Source organism: Oncorhynchus masou, chromosome 21, assembly GCF_036934945.1.
Source record: "Oncorhynchus masou masou isolate Uvic2021 chromosome 21, UVic_Omas_1.1, whole genome shotgun sequence".
Lineage (NCBI taxonomy): Eukaryota > Metazoa > Chordata > Actinopteri > Salmoniformes > Salmonidae > Oncorhynchus > Oncorhynchus masou.
The window spans coordinates 56,975,593-56,988,321 of NC_088232.1; the positions used below are offsets into that span (position 1 = coordinate 56,975,593).

The following is a 12,729-nucleotide window of genomic DNA, read 5'->3' on the forward strand; positions in this document are numbered from 1 at the left end:
TATCGCTCCTCACAGCCTCTCCTTCCCTATCTCTCCTCTCCTCACATCCTCTCCTTCCCTATCTCTCCTCTCCTCACATCCTCTCCTTCCCTATCTCTCCTCTCCTCACATCCTCTCATTCCCTATCTCTCCTCTCCTCACATCCTTCTCCTTCCCTATGGCTCCTCAGAGCCTCTCCTTCCCTATCTCTCCTCTCCTCACAGCCTCTCCTTCCCTATCTCTCCTCTCCTCACAGCCTCTCCTTCTTTCTCTCTCCTCTCCTAACAGTCTCTCCTTCCCTATCTCTCCTCTCCTCACATCCTTCTCCTTCCCTATCTCTCCTCTCCTCACAGCCTCTCCTTCCCTATCTCTCCTCTCCTAACAGCCTCTCATTCCCTATCTCTCCTCTCCTAACAGCCTCTCCTTCCCTATCTCTCCTCTCCTCACATCCTTCTCCTTCCCTATCTCTCCTCTCCTCACAGCCTCTCCTTCCCTATCTCTCCTCTCCTCACAGCCTCTCCTTCCCTATCTCTCCTCTCCTCACAGCCTCTCCTTCCCTATCTCTCCTCTCCTAACAGCCTCTCATTCCCTATCTCTCCTCTCCTCACATCCTCTCCTTCCCTATCTCTCCTCTCCTCACAGCCTCTCCTTCCCTATCGCTCCTCACTTCCTCTCATTCCCTATCTCTCCTCTCCTCACAGCCTCTCCTTCCCTATCTCTCCTCTCCTAACAGCCTCTCCTTCCCTATCTCTCCTCTCCTAACATCCTCTCCTTCCCTATCTCTCCTCTCCTCACAGCCTCTCCTTCCCTATCGCTCCTCACTTCCTCTCATTCCCTATCTCTCCTCTCCTCACAGCCTCTCCTTCCCTATCTCTCCTCTCCTCACATCCTCTCCTTCCCTATCTCTCCTCTCCTAACAGCCTCTCATTCCCTATTTCTCCTCTCCTCACATCCTCTCCTTCCCTATCTCTCCTCTCCTCACAGCCTCTCCTTCCATATCTCTTCTCTCCTCAAAGCCTCTCCTTCCCTATCTCTCCTCTCCTCTCCTCACAGCCTCTCCTTCCATATCTCTTCAAAGCCTCTCCTTCCCTATCTCTCCTCTCCTCACAGCCTCTCATTCCCTATCTCTCCTCTCCTCACATCCTTCTCCTTCCCTATCTCTCCTCTCCTCACATCCTTCTCCTTCCCTATCTCTCTTCTCCTCACATCCTCTCCTTCCCTATCTCTCTTCTCCTCACATCCTCTCCTTCCCTATCTCTCCTCTCCTCACATCCTTCTCCTTCCCTATCTCTCCTCTCCTCATCCTTCTCCTTCCCTATCTCTCCTCTCCTCACATCTTCTCCTTCCCTATCTCTCCTCTCCTCACATCCTCTCCTTCCCTATCTCTCCTCTCCTCACATCCTCTCCTTCCCTATCTCTCCTCTCCTCACATCCTCTCCTTCCCTACCTCTCCGTACTGGTGTGTCTGGGTTCAGTATAGTACAGCTGGAGAAGGGAGCAGCATGTCCCCATACATTGTCCCAGATGGATCCCTCCTTATTGTGGACTACTGTGGACCAGGGGCCCATAGATGCACTTCAATGACAATTACAGTGTAATCTACGCTGTTAGTACGTCTCCTTGTGTTGCTCATTACTATCATTAGGCTAAGGACTGTTTAAGATTTCACGTCTAGGAGACAGACACTGATGAACCTGGGCGGTTTGGGGAGTCTCAGTCTAAATGATTTACCTCTGTTTATTATACAGAGAGGGTGTCCTGGCACCAGGCGTTGCAACGATACATGTTTTATACATATACATGGAAAAGAGCTGCATGTGATCTCAGATGAAACGTAGTGTATCCTGTCATCTTCGCCCTGCCCGTCTCGTTGATCCTCTCAGCTCTCTGTGTGTCAGGGAAACGTAGTGTATCCTGTCATCTTCGCCCTGGCCGTCTCGTTGATCCTCTCAGCTCTCTGTGTGTCAGGGAAACGTAGTGTATCCTGTCATCTTCGCCCTGCCCGTCTCGTTGATCCTCTCAACCTGGCCGTCTCGTTGATCCTCTCAGCCTGGCCCGTCTCGTTGATCCTCTCAGCTCTCTGTGTGTCAGGGAAACGTAGTGTATCCTGTCATCTTCGCCCTGGCCGTCTCGTTGATCCTCTCAGCCTGGCCCTTCTCGTTGATCCTCTCAGTCTGGCCCTTCTCATTGATCCTCTCAGCTTGGCCCGTCTCGTTGATCCTCTCAGTCTGGCCCGTCTCGTTGATCCTCTCAGCCTGGCCCGTCTCGTTGATCCTCTCAGTCTGGCCCTTCTCGTTGATCCTCTCAGCCTGGCCCGTCTCATTGATCCTCTCAGCTTGGCCCGTCTCGTTGATCCTCTCAGTCTGGCCCGTCTCGTTGATCCTCTCAGCCTGGCCCGTCTCGTTGATCCTCTCAGTCTGGCCCGTCTCGTTGATCCTCTCAGCCTGGCCCGTCTCATTGATCCTCTCAGCTTGGCCCGCCTCTCGTTGATCCTCTCAGTCTGGCCCGTCTCGGCCCCTCGCTGATCCTCCCAGTCTGGCCCGTTGATCCTCTCAGCCTGGCCCGTCTCGTTGATCCTCTCAGTCTGGCCCGTCTCGTTGATCCTCTCAGCTTGGCCCGTCTCGTTGATCCTCTCAGTCTGGCCCGTCTCGTTGATCCTCTCAGCCTGGCCCGTCTCGTTGATCCTCTCAGCTTGGCCCGTCTCGTTGATCCTCTAAGCCTGGCCCTTCTCGTTGATCCTCTCAGCTTGGCCCGTCTCGTTGATCCTCTCAGCCTGGCCCTTCTCGTTGATCCTCTCAGTCTGGCCCGTCTCGTTGATCCTCTCAGCTTGGCCCTTCTCGTTGATCCTCTCAGCCTGGCCCGTCTCGTTGATCCTCTCAGCTCTCTGTGTGTCAGGGAAACGTAGTGTTTCCTGTCATCTTCGCCCTGGCCGTCTCGTTGATCCTCTCAGCCTGGCCCGTCTCGTTGATCCTCTCAGCCTGGCCCGTCTCGTTGATCCTCTCAGCTCTCTGTGTGTCAGGGAAACGTAGTGTTTCCTGTCATCTTCGCCCTGGCCCGTCTCGTTGATCCTCTCAGCCTGGCCCGTCTCGTTGATCCTCTCAGCTCTCTATGTGTCAGGGAAACGTAGTGTATCCTGTCATCTTCGCCCTGGCCGTCTCGTTGATCCTCTCAGCTCTCTGTGTGTCAGGGAAACGTAGTGTATCCTGTCATCTTCGCCCTGGCCGTCTCGTTGATCCTCTCAGCTCTCTGTGTGTCAGGGAAACGTAGTGTATCCTGTCATCTTCGCCCTGGCCGTCTCGTTGATCCTCTCAGCTCTCTGTGTGTCAGGGAAACGTAGTGTTTCCTGTCATCTTCGCCATGGCCGTCTCGTTGATCCTCTCAGCTCTCTGTGTGTCAGGGAAACGTAGTGTTTCCTGTCATCTTCGCCCTGGCCGTCTCGTTGATCCTCTCAGCTCTCTGTGTGTCAGGGAAACGTAGTGTATCCTGTCATCTTCGCCCTGGCCGTCTCGTTGATCCTCTCAGCTCTCTGTGTGTCAGAGAAGCTCTGTGTGTCAGAGAAACGTAGTGTATCCTGTCATCTTCGCCCTGGCCGTCTCGTTGATCCTCTCAGCTCTCTGTGTGTCAGGGAAACGTAGTGTATCCTGTCATCTTCGCCCTGGCCGTCTCGTTGATCCTCTCAGCTCTCTGTGTGTCAGGGAAACGTAGTGTTTCCTGTCATCTTCGCCCTGGCCGTCTCGTTGATCCTCTCAGCTCTCTGTGTGTCAGGGAAACGTAGTGTATCCTGTCATCTTCGCCCTGGCCGTCTCGTTGATCCTCTCAGCTCTCTGTGTGTCAGGGAAACGTAGTGTTTCCTGTCATCTTCGCCCTGGCCGTCTCGTTGATCCTCTCAGCTCTCTGTGTGTCAGGGAAACGTAGTGTATCCTGTCATCTTCGCCCTGGCCGTCTCGTTGATCCTCTCAGCTCTCTGTGTGTCAGGGAAACGTAGTGTATCCTGTCATCTTCGCCCTGGCCGTCTCGTTGATCCTCTCAGCTCTCTGTGTGTCAGGGAAACGTAGTGTATCCTGTCATCTTCGCCCTGGCCGTCTCGTTGATCCTCTCAGCTCTCTGTGTGTCAGGGAAACGTAGTGTATCCTGTCATCTTCGCCCTGGCCGTCTCGTTTATCCTCTCAGCTCTCTGTGTGTCAGGGAAACGTAGTGTATCCTGTCATCTTCGCCCTGGCCGTCTCATTGATCCTCTCAGCTCTCTATGTGTCAGGGAAACGTAGTGTTTCCTGTCATCTTCGCCCTGGCCGTCTCGTTGATCCTCTCAGCTCTCTGTGTGTCAGGGAAACGTAGTGTATCCTGTCATCTTCGCCCTGGCCGTCTCGTTGATCCTCTCAGCTCTCTGTGTGTCAGGGAAACGTAGTGTATCCTGTCATCTTCGCCCTGGCCGTCTCGTTTATCCTCTCAGCTCTCTGTGTGTCAGGGAAACGTAGTGTATCCTGTCATCTTCGCCCTGGCCGTCTCGTTGATCCTCTCAGCTCTCTGTGTGTCAGGGAAACGTAGTGTATCCTGTCATCTTCGCCCTGGCCGTCTCGTTGATCCTCTCAGCTCTCTGTGTGTCAGGGAAACGTAGTGTATCCTGTCATCTTCGCCCTGGCCGTCTCGTTGATCCTCTCAGCTCTCTGTGTGTCAGGGAAACGTAGTGTTTCCTGTCATCTTCGCCCTGGCCGTCTCATTGATCCTCTCAGCTCTCTATGTGTCAGGGAAACGTAGTGTATACTGTACAACCTCAATTCTGATCTAGTCATTTGGTTATTTTTATCCACTTGTCTCCATCATCATCAGCCAACGCTGTGAAGGATGACAAACAGCCTAAAGCAAACACATTACCATGGTTTCCTAGAAAGACGCCCCAAGAGGAAGAGAGGCTCAATATTAATTATATCAATATTTTGCTGAAGACATTGATCATCTAGAAAATGTTTGTTCTCCATTGGCTGTACCCCCCTATCCTCTCATGGCTGTCCTCTCCTCTCATGGCTGTCACCTCCTCTCCTCTCATGGCTGTCCCCTCCTCTCCTCTCATGGCTGTCCCCTCCTCTCCTCTCATGGCTGTCCCCTCCTCTCCTCTCATGGCTGTCCTCTCCTCTCATGGCTGTCCCCTCCTCTCCTCTCATGGCTGTCCCCTCCTCTCCTCTCATGGCTGTCACCTCCTCTCCTCTCATGGCTGTCCCCTCCTCTCCTCTCATGGCTGTCCACTCCTCTCCTCTCATGGCTGTCCACTCCTCTCCTCTCATGGCTGTCCCCTCCTCTCCTCTCATGGCTGTCCTCTCCTCTCATGGCTGTTCCCTCCTCTTCTCTCATGGCTGTCACCTCCTCTCCTCTCATGGCTGTCACCTCCTCTCCTCTCATGGCTATCCCCTCCTCTCCTCTCATGGCTGTCCCCTCCTCTCCTCTCATGGTGTCCCCTCCTCTCCTCTCATGGCTGTCCCCTCCTCTCCTCTCATGGCTGTCCCCTCCTCTCCTCTCATGGCTGTCCTCTCCTCTCATGGCTGTCCACTCCTCTCCTCTCATGGCTGTCCACTCCTCTCCTCTCATGGCTGTCCCCTCCTCTCCTCTCATGGCTGTCCCCTCCTCTCTTCTCATGGCTGTCCCCTCCTCTCCTCTCATGGCTGTCACTTCCTCTCTTCTCATGGCTGTCACCTCCTCTCCTCTCATGGCTGCCCCCTCCTCTACTCTCCTCTCCTCTCCTCTCATTGCTCTCCTCTCCTCTCCTCTCATGGCTCTCCTCTCCTCTCATGGCTCTCCTCTCCTCTCCTCTCCTCTCCTCACCTCTTCTGTCTGAGCAGCTCTCAACATCTCCAAAGCAAAAGGTCAAAGAAAACAGTCCAGGACTCTAGAGTGGTCACAGTTAAGAGCCTGCTACAAACACAATATTCTCTCTGACGCTCTCTCTCTCTTTCTCTCCCTCTCTGAAAGACACTTAGCCAGCACCCCCTTCTACTCTCCACGCAATCACTACAAAGGTGTCTTTCAGCTGTGGGGTAATCACCACAATGGTGTACAGCTGCAGTGATCGGTAAGCTGCTCTGACAGCTGACTCTTAAAGTTAATGAGGGAGATATAAGTCTCCAGCTTCAGTGATTTTTGCAATTCGTTCCAGTCATTGGCAGTAGAGAACTGGAAGGAAAGGAGGCCAAAGGAGTAATTGGCTTTGGGGGTGACCAGTGAAATATACCTGCTGGAGTACGTGCTACGGGTGGGTGCTGCTATGGTGACCAGTGAGCTGAGATAAGGCGGAGCTTTTACCTAGCAAAGACTTATAGATGACCTGGAGCCAGTAGGTTTGGCGACGAATATGTAGCGAGGACCAGCCAATGAAGAGCGTACAGGTCTCAGTGGTCGGTGATATATGGCGCTTTGGTGACAAAACGGATGGCACTGTGATGAACCACATCCAATTTGCTGAGTCGAGTGTTGGAGGCTAATTTGTAAATGACATCGCCGAAGTCAAGTATCGGTAGGAGAGTCAGTTTTACGAGGATAAGTTTGGTAGCATGAGTGAAGGAGGCTTTGTTGCGAAATAGGAAGCCGATTCTAGATTAACTCTCAGATTGTTAAGGAACACTAAAAGCTATCAAGCCCTGGACAAACCTGCTGTTCACTATTTAACAAACACACACACAGTCCCTGTCTGAGGAGTGACAAAATCTGCCTCCTCACACACACACACACACAAACACTCTCTGTCTGAGGAGTTACGCAACACCGTGTCCCTGTCCTCTCAGGACATGACATGTTAATGAGAAACAGGAAGCCAGTGTTTCCACAGGGGTTCCAAAGAGCTTTCACTCTCAATCTGTTTTTACAAAGGATATAGCCTGGTTATTGTTAACAGCATATAGGCTTTGGTTTCTTTTCCTACGATGCATTGTTGGTTAAGGGCTTGCAAGAAAGCATTTGGCTCATTTGACAAATAACAATACATTTTATTTTATTTGAATACAGTCCTCCTCTCAGAATACAGTCCTCCTCTCTGAATACAGTCCTCCTCTCAGAATACAGTCCTCCTCTCAGAATACAGTCCTCCTCTCAGAATACAGTCCTCCTCTCTGAATACAGTCCTCCTCTCTGAATACAGTCCTCCTCTCTGAATACAGTCCTCCTCTCAGAATACAGTCCTCCTCTCTGAATACAGTCCTCCTCTCTGAATACAGTCCTCCTCTCTGAATACAGTCCTCCTCTCTGAATACAGTCCTCCTCTCAGAATACAGTCGTCCTCTCAGAATACAGTCCTCCTCTCAGAATACAGTCGTCCTCTCTGAATACAGTCCTCCTCTCAGAATACAGTCCTCCTCTCAGAATACAGTCCTCCTCTCAGAATACAGTCGTCCTCTCAGAATACAGTCCTCCTCTCAGAATACAGTCCTCCTCTCAGAATACAGTCCTCCTCTCTGAATACAGTCCTCCTCTCAGAATACAGTCCTCCTCTCAGAATACAGTCCTCCTCTCAGAATACAGTCCTCCTCTCAGAATACAGTCGTCCTCTCAGAATACAGTCCTCCTCTCAGAATACAGTCGTCCTCTCTGAATACAGTCCTCCTCTCTGAATACAGTCCTCCTCTCAGAATACAGTCCTCCTCTCTGAATACAGTCCTCCTCTCTGAATACAGTCCTCCTCTCAGAATACAGTCCTCCTCTCTGAATACAGTCCTCCTCTCAGAATACAGTCCTCCTCTTAGAATACAGTCCTCCTCTCAGAATACAGTCCTCCTCTCTGAATACAGTCCTCCTCTCAGAATACAGTCCTCCTCTCTGAATACAGTCCTCCTCTCTGAATACAGTCCTCCTCTCAGAATACAGTCCTCCTCTCAGAATACAGTCCTCTCAGAATACAGTCCTCCTCTCAGAATACAGTCCTCCTCTAGTCCTCCTCTCAGAATACAGTCCTCCTCTCTGAATACAGTCCTCCTCTCAGAATACAGTCCTCCTCTCAGAATACAGTCCTCCTCTCAGAATACAGTCCTCTCAGAATACAGTCCTCCTCTCTGAATACAGTCCTCCTCTCAGAATACAGTCCTCCTCTCAGAATACAGTCCTCTCAGAATACAGTCCTCCTCTCAGAATACAGTCCTCCTCTCAGAATACAGTCCTCCTCTCAGAATACAGTCCTCCTCTCAGAATACAGTCGTCCTCTCTGTACAGTCCTCCTCTCAGAATACAGTCGTCCTCTCTGAATACAGTCCTCCTCTCTGAATACAGTCCTCCTCTCTGAATACAGTCCTCTCAGAATACAGTCCTCCTCTCTGAATACAGTCCTCCTCTCTGAATACAGTCCTCCTCTCAGAATACAGTCCTCCTCTCAGAATACAGTCCTCCTCTCAGAATACAGTCCTCCGTGGCTTGGCTGGTCTAGTGGTAATGTTGCAGCAACAGGTGTCTAAGTCAAAGCCTCAACTCTTTTACCACTTGAAATATTGACCGTAATTCAAATCCACAATCCTTTGGGGAGCAACATTACAACATTATACCGGGACAGTCTGCTGTTCTCCACTGCATCAATAGCCAGTACAGGGGGAGGCAAATTGAGAAAGACTCTGGTCAGGAATCAGACCTCGTGCTCTGGCAGTTCCAAGGGGAAGAGAGGGAGTCAGCAGTGTGATTCAGTCTGTACTGTAGAACTGTACTCCACACTCACCTCTGAGTCGTAAATGACACCCTATTCCCTATACAGTGTGCTATTTGGGATGCGCGCCTGCGTATCTATATAGAGAATAGGGTTTTATTTGGGATGCACCCTCCATCTATGAGTCACTATTCTAACACACACACCACCCCCCCCCCCCCCCCCAGCCCACTCTCTCCCTCTCTCTCACTCTGTTCTCTTTCTCTGTCCCATTATCCCTCCCTCAGACGATGTTCTGTAGCGTGAAACCAACTTGGTTCCAGAGAGAACGACTGGGCATACCTAGGGGCTGCTGTAAGCGTTCAGGGTTAATTGTCATGGAGACACAGACCGGCTAAACAAATTACACCCAGAGAAACACGATCCCGACGTTGTAAGCTATCGTCTCCCCATCACTGTTCCTCCAATGTAAGTATTTAATTTGTAAAAGGTATGGAAACAAAGAAGTTGTGCAACCTGTCTCATGAGAGGCAGTGATCTGGCAGTAGTATCATAGAAAGGCCTACAACCATGTCTGAGAGACCAGAATATATGAGCTGATCTGGCAGTAGTATCATAGACACCAGAATATATTTAGATGATCTGGCAGTAGTATCATAGAGACCAGAATATATTAGCTGATCTGGCAGTAGTATCATAGAGACCAGAATATATTAGCTGATCTGGCAGTAGTATCATAGAGAGACCAGAATATATTAGCTGATCTGGCAGTAGTACCATAAAAGAGACCAGAATATATTAGTTGATCTGGCAGAAGTATCATAGACACCAGAATATATTAGCTGATCTGGCAGTAGTATCATAGACACCAGAATATATTAGCTGATCTGGAAGTAGTATCATAGAGACCAGAATATATTAGCTGATCTGGCAGTAGTATCATAGAGAGACCAGAATATATTAGCTGATCTGGCAGTAGTATCATAGACACCAGAATATATTAGCTGACCATAGAGACCAGAATATATTAGCTGATCTGGCAGTAGTATCATAGAGAGACCAGAATATATTAGCTGATCTGGCAGTAGTATCATAGAGACCAGAATATATTAGCTGATCTGGCAGTAGTATCATAGAGAGACCAGAATATATTAGCTGATCTGGCAGTAGTATCATATAGAGACCAGAATATATTAGCTGATCTGGCAGTAGTATATATAGAGAGACCAGAATATATTAGCTGATCTGGCAGTAGTATTATAGAGAGACCAGAATATATTAGCTGATCTGGCAGTAGTATCATAGAGAGACCAGAATATATCTGAGCTGATCTGAGACCAGAATATATTAGCTGATCTGGCAGTAGTATATAGGGAGACCAGAAATATATTAGATCTGATCTGAGACCAGTAGCTGATCTGGCAGTAGTATTATAGGGAGACCAGAATATATTAGCTGATCTGGCAGTAGTATCATAGAGACCAGAATAGAAGCTGATCTAGTATCATAGAGAGACCAGAATATATTAGCTGATCTGGCAGTAGTGTCATAGAGACCAGAATATATGAGCTGATCTGGCAGTAGTGTCATAGAGACCAGAATATATTAGCTGATCTGGCAGTAGTATCATAGAGAGACCAGAATATATGAGCTGATCTGGCAGTAGTATCATAGGGAGACCATAATGTATTAGCTGATCTGGCAGTAGTATCATCAATGAATTAGCTGCTAGTCTCACACTTAAATCAGCAAGAGCAAAATAAACCCAAAGCAAATCTCTTAATCATTTTAGAATTTAAAGGTGCAATCTGCTATTCAAACAACAACAAAGTGGTTTTCCTGACATTTTTTATGTGGGGTAAGAAGCAGAGGGATCGAGCTGGAGAGATGTAACCACTCTAAAATCAATCCCAGATTGTCCCTTTAAACCAGTAATCAGCAGTGAGAGTTTGATGGGAAAGTTAACCATAATAGATTGTAATTGTAGACAGCTCTCACCGGGTCGCCTGGTGCTGGAACTGTTCTGTTTACTCTCCTTATAAACCAGCTGTTTGATCCACAAGGTCGGAGCCGTAATCTCTGCAACGATACAGGTAGAGAACAGGGGCGCGTTTAGCAGGATACAATGTTTTGGAACGTTCAGAAATGTGCTATTTAGAACAAAAATGCCTCTCTGACATGTAGTATAAGGAATCACGTTGGCTCTGTTCATTGGAATTTCCATTTGTAACGTTTGAGAACGTGGATCAGGTACAGTCAGAATACATCAGCAACAGAAACTACAGTACAGTATGAAGACAGGCTAACACTGCTCCTCCAATAGAAATCACCGATCACACTTGTTGGCAATGTCATGGCGACTAGCTAAACTCATACGTAGAAACTCGTCATCGGGTCTAATGGTCGTGTTTCTGTCGAACTGTGCAGGCCATCACATCAAAGGCACTCCTCCCATAGAAAGTTGTTTTTGCCAAAAATGAAAACGTGTCAGTTTGTCACATTCACAACGTTGTAGCAATGACAGGTTCAGCTACTTAAAACACTGGCTCGAAGATAGGATACATTTTTCACATCTCCAACTGACTTGCCAAACCCTAAACACCGGTCTGGTCGGTCAAGTCTGCTTCTCAATTCGGTCCCGGAAGTTGTGCGATGTTGCACCTCTGGGTTTGAAAACTCTGCGCTATAACATATATAGGAGGTTGGAGCTGTGGGCTCTGCAACGAGATGGAGGCAGAACGACAGTATATGATTAGGGATTCTATATGTGATTCTATGATATTAGTAACATACTGGGTCATTGATAATGGAATTTATATGATTAGAATATTCCACCCTGAAACCATATAATTGTATGAAATTTATTAGAATCATAAAACTATAATCTGATGATGTGTGTAGTTTTATTCAGAATTAGAACAAATACCTGTTGTTCCTTTTTAGTATGTAAGCAGGGTGCATGTGGGAAACAAATGATAAGAGGAACTATCGACAGACAAGCTGGACCACTGTGTTCCTTACAGGATATTCTGTCTCCACCCGTGGAGGGGAGAAACTGTGTGGCTTGCAGAAGATTATGGAACATGTTGTAGATTAAACAATGTATCTGTATAGTGGAAAAACACAGATTGTCTGAGCAAGGCGTAGTTTAATATTTGATATGTGTGTAGGATATCTACTGCTTGTGTGTGAAGGTATGTGCGTAAGGAGCCCGTATAAAATGGATGGCTTTGTACAACGGACTAGGACGTCCTCGTGAAAAAACATTTTGAATAATTGTAGCTGGGTCTCAATCTGTTTCATTCAACCAGTATCTTACAAATTCTGTAGTAGTTTAATTGAAGTTTAATTGAAGTTCAGTTTAAGAACATTGAGAACAAAATTCTCATATGAATTTGGTCCTTCGAGCCGGATCCCAATACCTGTCCCTGCCGTCCGAAGGTACCACGCCGAAAAACCGTGCACGGGAGGGTCGTTGACCCGTAAATTAAAGACCCCTGACATTGGGGTTCCATAACAGGCCGGTATATATCTAAGGTCGGCAGGGACGATGACGAGATCCAACCAACATTGCTTTTCCCAGTCTTCAAGACGAAGGTCAGTAATCTTTATTCACGAATTTGGGGGGGGGGGGGTGATTTAAGATATCTTTGATTTGATGTTCTAAAATATTTGGAATTTACGTCGATGGTTAACTAATTGTGCAGGTCCGAAATTACCTGAGGTAAGGTGCGCTACCATAAATAAAGTTTAATTTAATAGATCTGGCCGACTTTGTGACAGCATCCAGGGTTTGTTAAATGCAGGGATATATATAGGTATTGTGAGATAGGACAGTGATTCTGTACAAATAGCATAACATAAATGGTTAATTAAGATGTAGTAAATTAGCCATAGATCAAATTCAAAAGACATACCTAAATAAAGTCCTCATGAAACTGGTTGATATACAGCGAGGATATAAACTGGGTTTTGTTTTTGTGAAATAGACGGTAATACTAAAAACCCAAACCAACTCAAAAGACAATACTGAAATAGATTCCAGAAAGAAGCCTAATATAGCAGAGTAGATATATTAACTTTAAAGGTTTGACACAACAGAAAACAGGTTGCCAACCGCGACTTTACGAGCCAGAAAGAGA

The 12,729-nt window shown here is 48.0% G+C and overlaps 1 protein-coding gene across 9 annotated transcripts in view; it reads right to left on the reverse strand.

Annotated features, from left to right (window-relative positions):
• Positions 1–12,729, reverse strand: part of smoc1 (SPARC related modular calcium binding 1) — a 375,226-nt gene that overhangs the window by 101,123 nt on the left and 261,374 nt on the right. For 7 of the 9 annotated variants that reach the window (XM_064928830.1, XM_064928829.1, XM_064928831.1 and 4 more), the window contains one exon: positions 10,586–10,666. The exons of the other annotated variants lie outside the window; for them this stretch is intronic. In XM_064928830.1, the coding sequence (XP_064784902.1) occupies positions 10,586–10,666 (81 nt within the window). The remainder of the gene's footprint in view (positions 1–10,585; positions 10,667–12,729) is intronic. 9 annotated transcript variants of the gene reach the window in all.